The following is a 21,588-nucleotide window of genomic DNA, read 5'->3' as shown; positions in this document are numbered from 1 at the left end:
AATCCAGCCACATATGATGAAGTTAGAAAATTCAGATTTGATCTTGGTTTTTATGGTATGATTTCTTTTATATTACGTAACGCTTTATTAAAACATGACATATATACTAAACCTCTGTTAATTATATGACAGGTACCAACGAAAATGTTTTCAGATGAGATTCATAAATATTTCTCATTTGAAATCATTTATTGTTACTATAAATGAGGTTGAAACCAGACGATAAATCTGTTTGTTAAATCAAGTTTGTATGTGCTTGATAACTAAAAGTAAGGTGAAATAACTGTTAGTACAAAAATAGATCTATTTCCATACGAAATATTAAAATGTTCATTTATTACAAGATATATCAAAATAGCAAGCCAGTCTCAAATTAATTCATAAACGCATTCTTACTGCCATAGCACCTAAATAGTGAGTATTGTAGTATTATAACAAATATTTCTATTGACGGTCTGAATTTTGCGTCAAATCCGAACATAAATGAAGTTACAAATATTATTTTACTGTAAAGTACGAAAGACATTTACAACTATTTTGTGTTCGTCGGACAAGGTTATTAATGGGTGAAAAATAAAACTTATCTCATTGGAAAGTTATAAGGATGTGTTTACATACACGTCGTTTAAAAGGTGTGTTTTTAAGTTAATTCCTTTAAAAAAGTGCGCGTTTTTGTTTTGATTAATGATTAATATACGACATCGTGTTTCTCGAAATTGATAATTAGTACCCATGAACCATAAATCGACAAGGAGATTGGTATAGCAATTAACACTAACTGAAAAGACGTTGATAAAGAAAATTAATATATATTTTCTTTATTTGCACGCCTTTAAAAAAGCAGCCGCTTGTAAACTCATCTTTAAATTTCTTTTCAATTATTGTCGCAACATTTGTTTATTTTACTTTTTTAAAAAAGAATTATTGAAAGTATACTCTATTAGCTTGGTCCGGCGAATATTTACAGTTTACAGTTAACTGAAATAAGCATTTTCAACCATAAAGATCTGATTTTATATTATAAAAATGAGAAATGCTATAAAACCGTCTATAATTATAAAATAAGGATGCACTATAGTAATTTAAAAATTAACGTAAGAACTTAATTGTATACCCCTGTAGAGTAGTGAAATTAGTTATATAAATAACCCAGTGCCACAAGTATTATTTAAACGAAAAAGGGTTTATGAAACGTAATAGCAATATCTTGATACCTTTTGTGAAAAAAATGAATTTATTAACTTAAAGCTCATTATGAAATTTGTAATAAGTCGTAGTTTCAGCGTGAAAAATAATTTTTAACTTTAATAATTACATTATTTCCACTATATTTCGATTAACATGATATGTTTAAGATAATAAACTAAATTTAAATGGCATCGTTTGTAGATTCTCTTCTTATCTCTAATATTCAGAACTTTAGAGAGATGATCTTTGTTTTTCCATTTGTCTATTTTAATAAAAATTTCTAACGTACACACATATTACAAACAAATTCTATTTAAAAACTGATTTAGTGTAGGTTAAAAAATGTTATTGGTAGCTTCAATTAACTAGTATTATATTTTTATCTTACGCACATCGTAATTAATTTATTTTCGTACATTAGCATCTTCAAACAAAACAGCGTTTAATTGAAGTGGTGTTGCCTTTTATCCTATATTAAATTCTTCCACTTCGTTCTTAGAAATTAAAAATACTTACTAAAATAAGGCTTTTTAAAGAGGTCGTGTGAATGTAGTACCTCTAAGTTCTAAAATCGATTAATCGAGGTTAATTTTATACATAAGATAATTGAGTAGATGCATCATAATCAGAATTATAAATTTCGGTTTTAGACGTATCGTCATTATATTTTTTTAATATTGTTCAGTCAAAATGATTTATGATGTAAAAATATTAAAATGTTTCCAAAGAATTGTTTATAAAAAATATATTTTGTTACGAATGCAGGTTATAATCATATAGTATAAGTTTTTATGTAATTTGTTTTAAAATTGTATGTTCATGGTAATATTACCATGATTTACTGTACCTAAGAGTACTTGTTTTCCTTTTACTTTACAATATTTCAATCTTTCTAAATTTTTGTGGGAATTTGATTTTATTAATTACATTGTACCATTTAATAATTTCGAAAGAATCTGATTGTAAAAAAAGTTAATATGTATTCATGGCACTACATGTTATGGCACTTTTCTCTTGAAATATTTAGTGGTTTATTTATTGAAGTGTTTTATCCTGTCTCCAAAACATGTCTATCAAAATCATTTTACATAACAATGCAGAAATTACGTTGTTTTTAAGACGAAGAGTATTGTTTCTCCCGATTTCAGATTTGGGCGTCATAATGTTATCTATAATTATATATATAATTGTAACTAAGAAAATATAGTCAACTAATTGCGATCAAGTTGTTAATTTGACATGTTTGACAATAAATTTATTATATTAGTATTATTAAATAAGGTAGTCTAAAGACTATTTTAGTTCTACTGCATTAACATTTACTGTGGTCGTGTTGTATTTAAATAAAACAATGCTGTTACATGTACTTTTTTATTTCTAATACATCCATTGGAAATTATATTTTGGTATAATTTATTTTAAATTATATTGTGTTATTACACAATCGTATAATAATCCGTTCATAAGTAACACTAATCGTTTTGAGTTGTATATTTAATTGATGAAAATCGTTAAAAGCAACCCAAGATTTTTATGTTTCATATCAGAACAATAGCACAATAAGTTTCAAAGCGCGTCTTCATAATCGATGTATATGTAACCTGAGTATATCGATCACATGAACTAAGTACGTCACAGCACATGCGATGTCATCTGTCACTTTGACATATCACGTCATGTTTTTGACATATTTATTTTTTGTAAACTTTCGCAGAGTTGTTAATTTCACAGATTTCTCCTTTTAGATTGAAGTTTTCCTTTTTTCGCTGATGAAAATTGATGTGATCTATTGAATAAGAAATGGTTCGCCGAATTGGTGGATGGTTTGCTTTAGCTTCTGTAATAACAATTGCGTTACTTGGTTTTGGATTGTATTTAGCTTTGATCACTTTCGTTATTTCGTTTGTCGTCGGGTAAACACACTTGTTTTATTTAAATAGAGGTTATTACATTATACTTTACAGTATTATAATTATAAATGTTAACATTTGAACAGGGTCTCAACTATTTTATATTTGAACTATGATAGTGGGAAGATTTTTTCGGTGGATATTAACTGTTTAGATGATCCTCTCCAACCAACGAACTTTAGTATTCAGTCTTCTAAGGTATGTGAAATAATGAAAATGTACGAAAAAAACCAAACCCAGAATTTTTTTTTTTTTGTTTAATAAGGCTTTTTAGTATACATTTTGTACATTCTTTGCATATTTTAATCTGAAAAAATATAAATATTACAGGTTTTGGATCTTTTTGAAGCTCAAACATCTCTACCAAAATTTGATAATCGGATAACAGGTAGTGAGACAGTGGATACTTTTTTAAATGAAATTATTATAATAATAATCAATGACTATGTTAATTCTTGGTATGAAATTATAACTGATGATGTTGAATTTTCTACACATTCTATTAAACGGTTGGTCTTGACAGCAGGAGCTAATGTAGCCAATAGGTATGAATTATATATTATTTTATCTGTTTGAAAAGTTCTAAGTTGAATGTAGTATTCATATTTTATTTTGTATTTTACGATTTATTTCATATTTTGTATTTTTATCTTTACTTTAACATTTTAGAGTCAAGGTTGTAGACTGGATTCATCTCCTATCATCTAGGTTCCCTGAAGAATTAACAACACATTTGAAACTATTTAAGCAATCTAGGGTAAGATTAAAACACATACAATTGTTGAGTGCCAAAGAAATTGCAAATGGTAATACAAAACAAAGCCCAAAAAAGCAAGAAGAAAAGAAAACCCATAGAAGAAACAAAAGTGAAACTGATTTATCATGGTCTCCAGGTAGTATTAAAAGATAAACATAGTATAATATATTTAGTTGAGATTATACAGGTTGATGAGAAATAGGTGTAAAAGCTTTGAAGGGACTTAATGTAAAGATCTTGTCACCAATAACGATATAGCTGTTACACCTATTTCGAAAGACCTTGTGTAAAGTGATCACTCTTAAATATGTTACAATAATTTATTGTTTCTATTGAAATGTAACAGTCAACTTATGGCAGTATAGTGTCGGCAGGGACAAATAGTAAATAATAATTAATTTTAATATGTGATTGAAATTTGAAAAATATTTTTTTAAATTATATTATCATTACAAGGTTTTATTTTTCTGAATGTATTAATTTTTGGAAAAAGCATTTGTTCACAGCAAGTGATTTACCCCTTAAAACCTTTGAACATCTATAACCAATCACTCTGTATAAGGTTCAAGACTGTCTTACACACCAAGTTATAGGTATATTATCATGAAGTGACTTATTTCATTAATTAAAGTTGTTACTTTTTTTACAGATGCTCAAACTTTCGGCAAATCAAAATTTTATGGTAGCTCTGAAACTATTAATAATAAAAGTTTAGTAGATCTATTTTTCGATTTAGAATGTTCCATGGAAAATAAGCAAATCTGCCGTGACATATTTTGTACAGATCAAGAAAAAGAAATAGGTACTCTATCAATTGAATCTACATAAATATTTCTGCCAAAATATGTTATTGACTTGCTTTAATAATGATAAAACATTTTGTAATTAACTTTAAAATGTTTTTTTATAACTACATATTTCTTTTTAATTTTTGACATTCATGACAGAGATTCTATTTATAATTGCTTAAATATCTTACTTTTACATTTCAAAATAACAAACATTAATAGTGTAAAAACTAATTTTGTCCTTTCAGCATTATTAAATGAAATTTCTGAAGCAGTATTGTACTTAATAGCACCTGAAGAAGCATGGAAATGCCATGCACTAAAATTAATAATTATTGATTTACTCTCATCAGTTGTTTTACACCCATTGATTAATCTCCTGAGTGATCCAGATAATTTAAATAGGACAATTATAAAAACGGTAAGTATTTTTTTAATTACGCAAAATGTAGGATTGTTTTGTAGAATTTATATATATATATATATCTACTAGTGGAGGTTGGCTATCAGCTTCCATTACTTATACATACATATATATATATATATATATATGTATATGTATGTATACATACATATAAATAAATATGTATACATAAAAATATATATATTGCATTTTTGAATCAATTATTTTAACATTATATGCAGTAAGCTGCCAACAGCTCAGAATGCTAATCAGCTTCAGAATCTCAACAGTTGTTCTTTTTAAATGAAATTTAACAATTTTTGATGTGTACATTATAATGTCAATAATGTAAATAGTGTTAACAAATCAAGTTCCACATATTTGGATCAACTAGAAACTCTTGAATGCTATGATTAGATTTGTTCAAAAATAAACTTTTAATTTTAGAGTTAAAGCATAAAGGAAGGTCTAAGATATGTTGTGGAATTTTATTATATATGCAAACACTAAGGCCCAATGAAGGAATTGTAACTTTTTGAAGACGAAATCTATGAGTTTGAGTCTATTTTTATTTCTTGTATTAACACATGTCGGTGACTTTATTCATATAAATTATGTCACTTAAATAATATGTTATCACTTATATGTTGAATACCAATTCCTTTAAAAAACATTTTTAGGAGAATCAATCAAAAATTTAAGTTATAAATAGCCCATGCAGTTCTTTTTTTGTAAAATAAATATGGAATTAAAATCAGCAGCACTGCACCATATATAATATCATGGGACAGAACAGTATGAAAATAACTGAAATATTTTATTGATTAGCCTATTTGTCTTGGCACTTTTTATTTGTGACATATTATTATCCACTTTTGATAATTTATAGTTATCAGTTGTTTACAACGTGGGGAGAATGCCAGAACCATATTTGATGAGAACTGAAGTCTACTTGAGGTATCTTATAATGGTATACCTTGACCTTAAATATATGACTAAAAGGGATCCAATCGGAATGAACCTGCAACATTTTCATTTGCTGATGATATTTATATTTTTATTTATAGTGTTGTCGTGACTCATGTTTATCATCTGAGCTATTCTTGTTGGTGATAAGGTGCTGCGGGGATGCTGAAGAGTTAGATGCAACTTTGGAGCTCGTACAAAAGGATATACAAAAATTAGTAAGCTTTTTAATTATTTTATACTTCTTCATGATTTTTGTTGTAATTTTTCCGTATTTCCACATCATTGCTTCAAATTTGATACTACCAGGTTTCAAAACAATTATCTTAAAGATTTTCTTCATATTAGAAGTAGTAAAAGCATGCATGGAATATGTAACCCGAAGATGTAATGCTAGCCTACAATATCTAATATATATGTAATATGATTTTTAAAACTTATCGACATACATATTGTCACTTGAAAAAAGCAAAACTTAAATAGAGATTAGCTTCTGATATATATCAACATTTACCAGTTCGATTTTGTAAATTTTTTTGTTATAATAAACAAAAAATGTACTAAAAATACTAATGTAATTTCAAATGTTTTAGCATTCTCGGGATAGCGCGGGCGAATGGGATCTACAGGATAGACAAAAATTGTCATCCCTGCAATATTTAACAAGGATTATTCAAGCTAAGAGAGCCACATTGGGGCCCCAGGAAGGTTAGTTAAAAACTTGGGTAAGAGTTAAGAGGCTAAGAGGGTAAAGATCTAATGGTTAGTTATTGATTTTCATCTTTCATTATAGGATCATCAAATAATACTGTTGAGAAAGTATCGGAAGAGGTTATGAGGTCGTTAAAATTTATTAGGGCCACTGCTGCTTGGAAATCAAATGCACAGTATCTGCTTGATATAGAACTTAATGAAGCAGGTAAATAGACTTTTGTTATTTAATAATTTTTAATAGTAATAGGTTCTGGAGTGGAGACAGTGGACCGGCAAGCACAGGACGGTTTTGCATTGAAGTGATGATGAAGATGATGAAATTTATATTTGTGTATGGTATGTACATAATAATATAAATATATTATTACTATACTATATTATACTCAGATCTTTAATTTGCCATATAATAACTTTTATTTGTAATAATAAGTTTTTATAAAATTTACATTATTTACATAACAAGCTGTAGCAACACTGATAAATGTGTGTAGTGTACACATAACAATTGGGTGTGTAGTGTTGACAAATAATTTAATATATCATGCTACTCTGGTAATTTAAATGGATGTAAAAATTGTTGTCTATTGTTTGGATTGTTGTTTTTAAGCCATTTCTGGTTATTTTTTTAGATGCGCCACATACAACCAAAGCGGTATTAGATAATATACGATCATCTGCCTTGGAGTTGTGTGATCTTTACTTAGGTCCGAACCGTCCACCAATAATGGGTGTGCCTGAAAATTGTCATGCAGAACTTGTGCGAAAGATTACAACAGAGGGTGAGGAGTTCACTAACAACCCAGTGACATGCTTTGATGATGTACAGAAATGCGTTTGTGACGCTTTAGAGGTATTAATATATATATAGATTGTGTTCAATGCCACATTATAATTAATTAAATCATGTTTTTTTTTTGCTATTTGTTAAGGATGATCCATCCTGGCAGGCAGATTTTATGATGGATAACGATCAAGACACTCTAGAGAGAAAAAATAGGTATAAATTTAATTTCTTTTAATTTTTATTCAATTAACAAAAAATAAATATGATTTTTTTAATTTTCAGTGATATTAATAAAAGAGATTACAAGGTGGATACAAAAAAATATACAGGTGAGAGATAGAATTATCACATATAATGATGGGGATTAAAACCAATTTTTTTTAATTTTTGTTTTTTAATAACATTATTATAAAATTTATACTCGCAGATAAATGCAAGAAAATAATGAAGACATGTCTAACACAGTTGCCAAAGTTATTTTTTAAATCTAAAATTAAATATGATCTTCCAAAAAAGTCTAATACTTTTCCGAGATCATTTAGCCGAAGAGTGCCATGTAACAAGAGTCACACCTTACCTAAATGCAATATGTTTGGTATTATTTAACACTAAATACCTTTTTAGTCTGAAACAGTATATTAATGTAGAGTATGTGTATATATAGCCTTTAAAAAAAATGTACTATGGGTACATTTATTGTTACTTTTATGTATAAATTGCACTTTCATGGTAGATTGTTTTTATGTGGTGTAGACGAAGTATTTATAACTTATTGATATACATATATAACTTATCAATATACATATTGACTGTGTAATTTTATAAAATATTACTGTTCTTTTGTTAATATGAGGATATTAATGTTCAAGTATCTAAGCAACTCAAAAGCTTGATGGCCTTTTTTCAGTTTTATACAAAAAATAATGTAACGATCCATGCCAAGACTCCTGTGTGAGTCCTTGAGTTTAGTGAAAGGGTCTAGGATTTGCGAGATTCCTCCTCAAACTCAATGAAGCTGACAAGCATTATATGTATATAACGAAAAAAATTGTTTTATTTAATTATCGTGTTATCTACAGTGGCTACATAATAATTTCTAATAAAAATATATTTGTATCTTTTGATTTATGACAGTTTAACATAAAGGGGTTAACATATAAGCTTTAAAGCTTTTACGTCTATTTACAATTACACTGTATATCGTGATTTCTCTGAAATATGTAACATCAATTTATTTTAGATAGATAAATAACAAAAATAAATTTTAATTTTTAGTAATCTGAATTTAGAAAACTTTATAAATTAGTGTATTACCATTACGTTAATTTTTTTAATTAATTCGATTGAGTTTTGAATATTGAACCTTTTATATTATGTATAAAAATGTGTGTATTTTTTTACAGCTGATGGGATATCGTTGTCCAGCGCACGACATAACCGGTCTCGGTCCGACGTGGTGGGAAATTTGGCGCAGAGAATGATCAATGAATGTTCTGGTGCGTTAGTTTGGTTAAACGTAATTTCATTGAAATACAATTAAATATTTTCGCAGTGATGCTATTGTGGAAATTCTATATTCAATTCTATTAATGTAAATATTGAACGTAGTCACAATTTTATTAATTATATAAAATAATTGAATTACAGGGCCATCTAGCTTATCATCAACGCACGCGAATGCACTTTCACTCTCGCATTCGGAAATAACCCAGAGAGCTAAAAATATATATTCACCACTTTCAGCATACATCATTGAAACTGGCAAGTAATATCGCACTTATTATATAATATTAAATTTTGTTAGTAGTTTATTTTAAAATTGTTTATAAGAGTTACATACGATCAATGATCTTTATACCTTCATAAAGAAGTCAATAATCCTTTTATTAGTACTATTAAATGATACAAAGACATTACATTAAAAGTATACTTTTTAATGGATATAACATTGTTATCATTATTGATGTATGACGAACAGGGCGTTTACCTTAAAGTGGGATACACACTACATAGTTCTTCAAGTTTGAATAGAATAATTCCAGTAAAAATTATTTAACTTTTTTAGAAAGAGCAAGGTTTGACAACTATTTAGTTTTTTTTATATTACGATAAAATATAAATAAGTATATAAACGATAAAAAGTTCACATAAGTACAATTGTCACATTTTCGTGTTATAGCGGTTCTAGTTTCTTAGAAATTAGGCTTTACTAGCGTTATCTTAAGGGGATAATAGTATAGGGTGTCCAGTGGCAGAATTCGTATTTCGAATTCAAATTTTTTTCTTAACCATTAGACGGGAGAGCGGAGGAAGGACAGTAGCGGTAGCTTAACAACAATATTGTTAGATATGCAAATAAAATGTAACCATGTACGTTATGATAGTATGATTTATAAATAAAAAAGTAAAGATATAAATATAAACAAATTGTCTCAGTTTCAAAGACTGAATCTTTAAGCACTACACTCATAGTTGGTTGACCGGTTCTTGATTAGTTATGGTGGTAGTTATTTACTTCTTTAGCTATCGCACTGAACTGGTAGACGAAAATTAAGATCCTTATACTAGATGGCGTTGCTAGAGCTTCTTCTGCCACTTCTTCCGGCGCTAACGCTTTCTGAAGTAGTAGTAGTGATATAGCAACCGATCAAGTCGACATTTTGGCCTTTTTTATTATCAATGTGATAGACCAACCCGACACACCCTCACGGAGGCTCTTGGACAAGTTCATTATGGCGGCATCTCAATCTGATGAAATAGTAGAGGCCTGAGCCGAAGCTACTCCGGCAGCCCTCGAGCTTTGATACTCTAAAAGAGGTCTTAGGCTATGTGCACCCTGCTGCCTCGAACCCGCGAAATCTACAAATGCCATTTGAACAACAGTGGTATTCCGATCAAAAAAAGAAAAACGGGGAGGTTACTGTAACCCACAAATTAAAAAATAATAAATGTTATAAAATAATGGCGATATTAAGTCGTCTACCTTGACGATTTCAGCGCTCGTGCAAGACAAGGGGCGTACTTTTGGAATATACGCCATAGCAGTTACACGAATTTCCGACAACGAGGTGTGGCATATATACAGAAGATATAGTGATTTCTATGATTTACACACGTCTATAAAAGAAAAGGTAATTACATATATTTGTTTTACTATTTTTGAATGGCTAGGACGGTATCTAATTACTCTGTATTATTAAAATCAATGGAAATTTTTATTTTCCAAAGAAAATTTCACTGATTATATAATTTATAACTAATGCTAACAATCTCGACCTATGATATATTAATTGATAAATATTTTCGTTCATTAAAAAATTGAAAGTAAAAGAATAATCAAACATCTTTTCTTTCGATTTGTCGTCAATTGTTTGTCTAGCTGGTAGATTATAAAATTATGGTTTTTATTATATTTCTCGAAATTTTAATAAATTTTCTCTGAAATTCGCGCTATAACGAAAATCAGAAAGTTTTGCTTTTAGCAACACATTAAGCGATTCATTTTTTAAATAAATCTGTTTTATTAGGATCGAGATTTTGTTTACAGTGGCCTGAACTATCAAGCTTGCCGTTTCCGGCGAAGAAAACATTTCAAAACACATCGAGATCGGTCCTCGAGAGTCGTAAGAGAATGCTCAACAATTATTTGCAAAGTTTAACGAGTATAGCTATGGACGCTAGGTACATGGCTTTGCTGTCTCAGGACTATTTAGGTGGATTTCTGAGTCCTGAAATACAGACGGAAAGACATGGGAATACGGTAAGATTACCAATTATATCCTTTTTTGTACTTGAAAAATATTTATAAATTACTAAAATAAGAAATACGTTATGGATGACTATATTAGTATTGTTGTGGTGTTTTTGCTCAATCAGCTAAATAACGCACAAGCAATAATTAGTCCCGATTTAAATTACTTTATGTAAAGCGGTCTCTATCCTTTTCGAACTGAAACCATTTTGTTGAAAGCAAACCAAATGGTTGATCCAGGTGAAATGTTTATATTTGTATATGGTTTCGGATGATGTAGGTGCTGTTAACCAGATACGTGGCCGTTGAGTCAGTATGTAAATTAAACTAGTGTCTATAGCTGATACAAGCTAGATGTACTCGCTGGTAAAGGCACACCGGAATCCAGAGCATTTTACAGCCTCTTCTCTTAACTCGGGTAACGGATTCCTTCGACTCGGCATCCAAAGACCAACTGGACCAAGAGAGGAAGTACTCACAAGAGTTTGGGTACACCGGCAACTATTATTTTGTCGTAGAAGATGATTATCCTTCACTCTATTAACTGCAAGCGCATCCGTTGTAAGACTCCACTTAGTTGCTGATGGTAGGGAGTGCGGCGTATTATGGTACAAGCAACCCTCGTACAACGCGACTAAAAGCCTGAGGGTCATTGAGTCTATTTAGGGCCAGCCTTAAGTTCCACTTATCTTCACTGAGTGAAGAAGCCAAGACACATTTGCAGCGTATAATTATAGTTTATTGTTCACTGTGGTTTATTGTATTTATAGATCGACGCACTATTCGTGAACTCTTTGAGGGCCGGCATGAGAACGTTGAAGAACATGCCGGATCAGTTTGTGAACACTGTCGACGGCGTAATGGACGGTAATGAATTAAAACTAAATGTTTCGCATGATGTTGATATAGTACTATAGACTAGATAAACGGGCAGCGCGAGATAGGTCATCGAGGTGATTTTTGGAATTGGGTTATATTTTGCAGTGGACGTCTAAAGACTGATGATGAATGACTATGGTGATGACGTCATTGGACTAGATACATATTGTCAAACCAATATTCTTGAGACATCGGCATTTTTTTTACTTTTTTTTTGAAGAAATAAACGCTGTTTGTCTTTCTGCATTTATAGTTTCACCAGATTTGATATACCAGAGCGCTGATCGCATGTAGTCTGTACCTCTTTACAGTAATAAAGCTAGATACCTATCCCTTTGCCGTCACATTTCGCCTTTTATATATATATATCTTAGTTATCGAATTTTATTTTTTTAAAATACTTTGTAACTTCGTGTACTAAGATATTAAATATATCAACTCAAACGTCGTATGCGCTACATAAAATTTTTACAAGAAGTGTGTTTAGTCAATATGTACGTTAACGATGATACGACCTAGCTATTCAATTTATTTGAATTAAGTTGCGACAGCGATAACAGAGAGATAGTTAATTTTTTTTTAAGATTATTAGCGGGGCTTTTTTGAAGTGGCCTCTAAAGTACCAGAACCAAATCGCACATTAGGCAAGAAATCGCGTAAGAATAAATGTAATAATTCGGAAATCATATGTTAAATAGAAATCACTTCATAAACAAGCCAAAAAAGAGAACGCGTCCGCATCGTGTAAACTACAAATGCATGTAAACGCATCCTTATCTTGTTATTACTAACAGACGAAATAAGTCGTCCATTTTTTGGTATTATTTTTGGCGAATACAATATAATGAAACAAATGGTCTGTAAAAACGTGCTAGTCAATGTCTCGCTATGAATGAAATAGGTTATTGTATTAGAGATAGTTCATGTTTTAGAAAAGGTTTGCAATTTGTTTTTGATGATATCAAGACTTCAGTATATTCAATCGTCGATGTAATGAACAGGTATTTCTAAGGTGTTCCAAGGGAAAAGTGAGAGCTTCGACGGTGTGAAAAGTGGGAACTCGTCAGACGGCCAAGATGTGAGTATAACCTGAAGTTTGCAAATTAGGCCTATGAATTAGCTGTTCTGACGGATTTCGTACAAGTAAAGTTATTGGTTTGTCACTCCCATTATATAAAATTTGCTTGGCTACGGTGCTACTGAAATTGCTATACCGCGCCTTAGATATGTACTAAGCGGCAAGACGGAGGGTAGGATGGGGGTGGAGGGGCAGTAGCTTCGCAAAGTTTATAAAATTGATCAAAGACCATTGGTTTTTGATAACTTAGAAACAAGTTCGTCAGTATAGCTCTTATATTATTGTTTATTTGTTTTAACCTTAAGCCTAATTACTTCTGTTAACGTACTTTAACACATCAATATTAAAATGTTCATCATCACTTCAGCCGCAGGACTTTTACTGCTGGACATAGGTGTCCTTTATTTTCAATAAGACCGTTTGAAAGTCGTATCGAACTTTAACAAATCGTGTGTCCATGGTAAACGTTTTACGCTGTGCTTTCTGTGGTCATCACTCCAGAGCTTTAAGGCCCCATCGGCAATCTGTTCCTATTCCAGCTTGGTGATCTGTTGGACTATCGGTTGCTTTCATTCGCCTATGGGTCTCCTGATTCCATGTTGTTAGTATTATGTCATGAGACAGGTAGTGTCTAATGTCGAATGATTTGTTTCATTTGACTGTAATAATGTAGGTAAATGTGTAGACAAATCCTTGTACCTCAATCTGGCATGTATAGCGTAGGACATTTTTTAATTCTAGTTCCCCCTGCTTTGTTTAGGGCAAGGACGTTAAAATGCAAGTGTAAATATTTTTTTAATGCTTTATTTTTATTGCTCTCTCTCCTCTATTTATTTCCTCACATATCCTTTTTCTCTTTTCTTCTTACCTTTCACAAACTTTCATTTTTCACGTTATGATCTTCTTTCATAAGTCGCCTTTCTTTCTTCGTCTACATTCCTAATTAAATTGGTTCTTATTTCGCGGCATTATACTTTTTATTTATTTATTTATTCAAGGACATGGATAACAGACCTTACTCTTTTTCATGTTACTACCATTAACTTTTCGTCTTTTTGTAGTCGGATTTTACCAACTCTTTATTTTAATTCATGCTTTTTGTAGTCGCCCATGAGGATAGCGACACTTTCGTTTTCTAATTGCCTGCTCACTTCGACCGCGAAATCAACGGCGTATGACGTTGGAAGACTGGATGTAAGTCGCTTCCAACAAACAGAAAATCTATGGCGAAGAACTATGCCCAAGACTCCGTTCTGTGGCTGGAATAGGGGATGATGTGTAAATGAAGTGATCCTGTCAGAATATGACAAAACTACTTTGAATGTCATTCCAGGACGGCGACGACAGTGTTGCCCTGCGGCTGCTGGAAGAAGTCCTAGGAATCCGAGGACTGTGGTTGAGACGCCGTTTGCTCGCTCCTGTTCGGACGTTAATAGCGGATCGAGTTAATAAGTGAGTTGCATTTTTTTTTTAAAAGACCAACCTGTTTTAAACTTGTCACTTTTTTATAACGGATATTGTGTAGCACCTGTTGTTTATTTTCTTATTTATGTAACAACTTTTCTACGCAAATACGATATGATCGTACACCCAAACTGCCTAAATACTCCTATGCATAAAACTAATGCATAAAACCGCCTGTTGTACCACATGAATTCTTTCTTTTTTTTCTTATATTCCTCTTTATTGTCTATGGTGTACAAAAAGAGTAAATAAATAAATAAACGATATTATTGTGGGCCTCTCTTTCTACTCTATCTCGTTTAGGGACAGGGAACTTACATTTTTAATTAAATATTTCACATTCTGCTTTTAATTTCTTTACTCTCCCAGTCTTCTTAAAATCATTCATTCAATCTCCTAAAATACTTCAAATGATCTTAAATACTCATCATCATGCTACCTAATTACCCATAATATAGTTATAAAAAATAGAGATTTATAAAGTAATAATAATAATTAAAAAAAAATTGTCAAAACACTCAAAATACGCAATAAAAAGATTTAATAACCTTACTTTTTTACTCATTTACCTGGGTTAGTCACCACACGTCTTATCAGCAGTGTTAGCTTTATGTTGATTTACGGGGCATCCATACATTGTACTATGTGCGGTATGTTTATAAATACTGTGGTGCTGATGGCTCGCATTGCGCAGAGCGGCTGCACGGAAGCCTTTCCTCTGCGCCTCCACCTACAGGGCCTGCGCTATGCGTGCATATGCGGAACCCCACCCGCGTCTCAAGCCCCGATATCTCTCCATCAGCCCGAGTAAATCAAAATAGGAACAGGGGTACCAACCGCACTCTCTTTCACATTAACTTGTTTTGAATTACAGGAAAGTTCTGGAGTTTGTTTCCTCGCTTACATCACCTCGGAATGTTGTCCAGTATCTGAAAACTGTTAAGTAAGTCTATGAATATGTTATATATAAAAACTCTTCAAATTATGTTACAAAATGTTATTAGTTAGTTCTATACGTTAAGTTGTACTTGAGATTATGGTGTTGCTATAGGCGAGCTATGCCTTTTGGTTCCCGACTTAAGGGGTTCGTATAGAAAAAATTTAAATAAAAAAATAGATATTTATTTTTTTGCGTGGATATCGATTTAATTTAATGTTAATTTTTGAAATAACTTTGGGTTTTTTACCTAACGCCATCTATTGGTCTATAAAGACAGTCATAAAAATTTTCTTTTACATCAGCTGAAAGGTTGACATGTATTTATTTCGTTTCACAAATATTACTGTTGCATTTTTGGAGCTGTTTCATATTAATTAAATAATTATTGCGTTTTACATGATTATAGAACAGATAATATGATACATATCTATCTATTTACAATACGCTATAGGCAGGCGGCTTCCAAACAGATCTTTTGGAAATCTATGAAAGGCGTATGTCGATATTAATAAAATATAAAAATTGGCTTTGTTTTTTATATGTTTAAAAATTAAAATTTAATGTGGTAAATATTCGTAAATTTTTTTTATAGGCAATGGCTAATGAGCCGAAATAGTGCAAAACAAACAACACGAGATTCGGCTACCAAAGCCAGAACAAGGGTTGCTGCGAAGGTTGCTTTACTATCAGCCGCCTCCGGTAAGATAACTAAATTGATTAAAAATTAACATGAAACATAAAACTAAGACTGAAGGAAATTTAGAAAAGGCTAATTAACATTTTTTTCCAAACACAGAAACACATTCTTTTGTATAATTCACTTTTTGCATTAATTATATAGGATTGCCAGTGCTCACAAACAAGTTTCCAGAAGTAGCAGCGTCGTCTGCGTACCATAATACCACACTGTGATCGCCATTTCACCTGCCAAGCCTGGCGATTTTATTAGTTTTTATTTAATTAAATTCTTAAGCATAACAAATATCAAATGGGACAAACATGGGAGTCTAATGTAGTACCATACCCATTTAAAGGTGCACATAAAATTAGCGTGGATGTAAAGAAACTAGTTTCTGTAATAATTCTAATTTATATTTTTACGCGCTTATTTAATATCGGTAAAACAGTGGCTTAAAGTAAAAAAGTGGTAAAACCTTGACACTTCATAGATGGCGCTGTTCATGTTGACGTTCTTTGCTTCGGTCGCTGGTCGGTAAAGCAGCTGGTATTTGAAATGTTAAAGTGATAATTTTAAATATTGCAGGGTAAACTTTTAAAAATAATCTACAATTCAAATAATAAACTTTAAATGTCGTTTCACTGTTTTCGGGTAGGTTCATTGTGTAAAACATTAAGTGTGTGATTATTATTACCTACCTACCGTGTTTAAAGTTTTAAAATAAATCCCTTGTTTTCAGAACAATGATTTATTGTTTATTTGAAGCATATACCTACATAGTCGAGAGAAGTTGTCTTATATGGATATACTAATTTTAAAAAGCCCGTTCGGGCAGCAAACACAAAAACGAATTCGTATTTACATCCACGCCATACAATGAGAACGACTTTAACGATTTAAATTTATATTTTTATAATTTACTTAATACATTTTAGGTGGTTCTTATAGATAATGAAAAAATCCACTATTTCCTTGCATTTGCAATATAAAGAAATACTTCAGTCGACTAGTAGGTTTTAAAATATGGACAAAACAAAGTTGATGTCTAATATCCAGGCCGTGTTTACTGTAATTGTCGAAGGTGCTTTACTCGAAGTTGTAGACAACTATATGTAGTTTTATATAAATTAATTGTGAATTTAATTTTTTAGACGACTTAAGGCATATTGTCGGCTCCGACGCGGCACGAAGAGGCCTGCTTACAGTGTTCGACATGTTACAAACGCAAGAAATCAATAAGAGGCTCATATTTGTGCTGTTAGAAGGTAAGTACCTTCATGTGGAACATAAATTATTTCCATACGAGATCCATAGAGGAACCAAAGTAACACCAACCTTTATTAGGCAGACCGATGCCTAGCTGTAGACATCCAAACGACGGATTCAATAAAAAAAAACTTGTAATAACTATTAATTTAAAAAAAATATTTGTGTTATATAAAAGAATGATTAAAGGCTTTTACCCTAACAGGGATCCAGAACCCAGGACATACCACATCTAACACATAATTAATTACTAACAGTTTTAACAAATGTAAAAAAATTCTTGGAATAAAAGGCTTTATTATTACATAAGATTATAGTATATGTACCTATAAATGCCATTTGGCCAGATGTCTAGTTCAAAAAAGACAGGTTTTAATTTTTTCGTGTTAAAATAAGTGGATTGTATTTGTTTACTAATATATATTTAAATTACACTTTTTGATAATAATTTTAATTGTTTTAGCAACTCTAATAAATCTCTTCCCCGACAACAACTTCCAAGAACTATTCAAGAAGCTGTATTCAAACTCTTTGCGAGTGACGCCATCTAAGAAGTCCGTTAATTTATGAATGCGATTTTAGATAGTTGAATTTGTAAATAACTCGAAGTTTCGAATATCGAACAAAAATTCAGTTTATCTCGAAAAATGTTTCAGTATTATACGGTGAGACATTATGCCAAAAAATCGAATATAGTTGATAGAATAACTTGAGGTCATATGTAATGATATAAAATGTAAAGACGATGGATTGATTTTAAACAATTTATTTTTGTTCCATCTATCAGCGCTTACATTTCCTTATCAGCGAGTAATATTTTGTTATTCTTTTTGTCTTCTTCGTTATTTGTATTCTTGAAACAATAAACTTAAGTAAACCGCGGCGAAGAGGTGGCCGAAAACGAAAAAGGTAGTGGCCGATACCGAACACCATGCGCATACCTAACGAGTGGTATAGCGCTTTTGGTAGCACTGTTATACTTTAGTTATTTGAGAATTTACTTTCATGGATGACCCGTTAAGACGTTCTAAATTTTTTTATAGTGCCCTGCATTTGATTTGGCAGGTCGGAAATTAAGATCGGTGTTGAATACACTATATACATAATGTATATGTATATAGAGTAGTTAAAACCGGTATTATAAAATATATTATTACTTAATATTTTTTTTCCAGAATATTTGTTCTTATATATATTGACTATATAATTTTTTTGACGTGCCACATCAAATGTCGGGTACTATATTTGATTAGTCATTATCACACACAAAAATATTTATAGAAATTTATGTCTTTACGTTGTATATCAGTATAAAAGTGTATTTTCAAAGTTAGTTAACAAAATTTGTTATTTCTGAAGGTTAGTGTCGCATTTGTAAAATATATTGTATTTTTTATATTATCTTGAGATTTTTATTACCATGGAACCGTGGGAAATTATTGCTTTTGTCTAAAAGCTGTACCAAATTAGATGACGAAAATTGTGATATTTTAAGTGAAATTAAAGTAATTTTTGTGTTTTGTAAAATATTTGGTTTATTAGGAAAAAGTTTGAATTAATAGGCTTAGTTTTCCAAATGTCACGTAATTCTTATTACGAAGTAATTTTCGGTGATTGGTTGTAGGTGAAAGCTTCTAAATATATTTCTAATAAAGTAATGACTCTGATACTGTAATAATATGGGATAGGCTGATTACACCTGGCAATAAAATATCTGCAGGAACAGATAGTATATAATAATTTATTTGTTGTTTGTTGTTTTAATGTACTAATCAGAGTTAGAAAAAAACTTTCTTATTATCATTGTTTTTTTAGGACAGCCTGTACTATTAATTATTTGACACCAAATTAGCTTTACATTCACTCCTTTGAAGCTTTTATATCTATAATCAATCACCCTGTACACATGAAAGTTTGTTGCAAATCGTCACTGTTCCACACTATTTAAATGTTTTTTTTTTTAAAAACTATTAAGAAAGGGTTATTTTAGTTGTAGATAAAACAATTATTTTGTTAGAATTATTCCCGCCATTGAGGTCATGTCAGCTGTCATTATTTATTATTAAAAATAAGATTTTTTAATTTAATTGTCATTATTTTTAATACATAGTTAGAAAAATTAGTTAAATTATCAATTAAGTCTGTGTTGAACCCGTAAAAAAAAATATTTTTGTAAACAAATATACGTTTATGATATACGTTGTTCGAATATAAAGTTATCTATATTGCAAGATTTAATTGTAACGTAGAAGGTGTATTCGATTATTATTACATTGATTTTGAATGTACTATATATTAGATACGTATATTTTGTAAAATTCCGTAAAGATGATATGTTTTAATTTTTTTTAAGTTAGTAAAATAATTGCTCTTAAATGCATTGTAAATGAATATAAAAATTGCGCCATATTTCATACAGCCAAAAATTTAATAAAACATGGATTTAATGTATTGGTAAGATTCTTTATATTTATCTCAAATATTAAATTTTTAATTATAATTCGGTGATATGTGGTACGCAGAAGAATGTATGTCACCGACGTAGGTCTAAGAATTGTCCGTCTGAAATGGCAGTGGGCGTGGCACATCGCTTTTACAACCGATGACAGTTGGGGCCGAGTGGCGACTACGAGTCTAAGAGAAAATAAGAATACATTAAAAAGCAATGAATTATTTTTTAATTCTGTTACAGGCACATATCATTAGAAATAATATTTCGTTATGGTAACATTAACCTGGGATGATGTTTAAAATGCCTGAAAGCTATACATAAATTTGGACGACAATTATAACAATTAAAAAAAGAATTACTTGTTAGTTGATTACTATTAATGTTCTTTATATTTCCCGCCATATATGCGTAATAAAATCCGAATTTATTTCAGTCTTCATTTTGGCAATAAAACAAGACCATTTTATGTTCTTTTTTAGTATAAATAATTATGTGAATAATACAGTTCATGTGAAACTAATCTTTGTCACGCGAAAAATAAAGTTGATATTTATTTGTTAACAAAACCGCTAGTTTTGCAGTAAACCGTGATATTACTTAAATTCATTGTAATACGCAGCATTTAGGCGCCCATTTAACGCATCACGTAGGATTGCTAGCGACCACATTCCATTTGCAACGATCTATTGTTATTTTAATACTAATTATTGTAACATGGATAAGTATTTATTAAATAAATGAGTTTGTATTACATAATGTTGTTTCATTTTAATAAACATCACGCATTTAAATCTTTACAATAATAAATATCATCATTTCAGCCGTAGTGTCTCTAGTATTGGAGATAAACCTGCCCAATTGTCTTCTAAGAGGGCCGGTTAGAAGCGACTTGAATTTTTCGTTTTCTGAATACCTTAACAAGGTCATCTGCCGTTCTGTGAATGGTCGTCCTAGGTGGCTATATCCGATCTGTGGTTTCCACTCAAAACCTTAAGGCTCCAGCGGGCATCTGTTCAGTATGCTGAGTGACTTACCCCCTGCGACTTCAATTTCAACAATATAGTAAACAAGGATACAAGTGATTGAAACTAATATCACAGCTATGAATGTTAAACGGGATCTCGATGTAAATGTAGATTATAAAATACGTATAATCTGGAATTCTATTAAAGATGTAATTTTGTACGTACAAAAATTACTACTATAAATTATCTATAGCAACTTTATAATATTTGACCTAATTCGTTTGACCTAATTGTCTATCATATTGTTGAATATATTTTTTGTGCAATGTTTAGTTTTTTGGAGTATTATACATTAAATGAAAATAGTATACAAATCAATGGAGTAATGTTCACGAGATACAATTATGGTTTTTGATAGAACAGATTATATAAGTCAAGTATGAGCCGAAAAATGTAGTAATATTATATTGACCATACATTTTTCTTTATTTGTATTAGTTAAAAAATTTGTACAAGGATTTAATGCCATTTTTAATATAAATTTGATAAAGGTTATTTATTAAAAGCGCATTTAAATAATATAAGCACTTGGATTAAATTTACA

General features: G+C 30.6%; 1 protein-coding gene across 2 annotated transcripts; it reads left to right on the top strand.

The window, feature by feature from the left end:
• Window positions 1-2,918: 2,918 nt before the first annotated feature.
• LOC137930272 (sorting nexin-13-like) lies at window positions 2,919-18,723 on the top strand. Of its 2 annotated transcripts, XM_068773494.1 has the most exons (23): window positions 2,919-3,101; window positions 3,185-3,296; window positions 3,429-3,643; window positions 3,768-3,991; window positions 4,505-4,657; window positions 4,892-5,064; window positions 6,114-6,230; window positions 6,606-6,720; window positions 6,806-6,931; window positions 7,356-7,576; window positions 7,656-7,723; window positions 7,793-7,839; window positions 8,914-9,006; window positions 9,158-9,271; window positions 10,508-10,641; window positions 11,058-11,270; window positions 12,032-12,128; window positions 13,142-13,218; window positions 14,552-14,670; window positions 15,557-15,625; window positions 16,215-16,321; window positions 17,453-17,566; window positions 18,031-18,723. In XM_068773494.1, exons 1-23 carry the CDS (start codon window positions 2,989-2,991, stop codon window positions 18,135-18,137), a joined length of 2,928 nt encoding a protein of 975 aa, XP_068629595.1. In that variant the 5' UTR covers window positions 2,919-2,988; the 3' UTR covers window positions 18,138-18,723. The 2 variants fall into 2 exon arrangements, with proteins under 2 accessions (XP_068629595.1, XP_068629596.1); XM_068773495.1 differs by lacking the exons at window positions 14,552-14,670; window positions 15,557-15,625; window positions 16,215-16,321; window positions 17,453-17,566; window positions 18,031-18,723 and having other exon boundaries at window positions 13,153-13,219.
• The last annotated feature ends 2,865 nt before the right edge of the window (window positions 18,724-21,588 follow it).

The sequence above is a fragment of the Battus philenor genome, unplaced genomic scaffold, assembly GCF_028537555.1.
Source record: "Battus philenor isolate CCGP_79_NKW_IND1 unplaced genomic scaffold, ilBatPhil1.0.hap1 SCAF_6, whole genome shotgun sequence".
NCBI lineage: Eukaryota > Metazoa > Arthropoda > Insecta > Lepidoptera > Papilionidae > Battus > Battus philenor.
The sequence above is the reverse complement of the archived record's forward strand: the minus strand, read 5'-3'. Positions and strand labels throughout refer to the sequence as shown.

What these genes read in the sequence shown, in the direction of transcription:
- LOC137930272 (XM_068773494.1), top strand. Translation starts at nt 2,989, where the DNA reads ATGGTTCGCCGAATTGGTGGATGGTTTGCTTTAGCTTCTGTAATAACA. An exon ending in ACTCTAGAGAGAAAAAATAG is followed by an intron (nt 7,724 to 7,792) that starts GTATAAATTTAA and finishes TTTAATTTTCAG; the next exon opens with TGATATTAATAAAAGAGATT. An exon ending in ACTCGTCAGACGGCCAAGAT is followed by an intron (nt 13,219 to 14,551) that starts GTGAGTATAACC and finishes ATGTCATTCCAG; the next exon opens with GACGGCGACGACAGTGTTGC.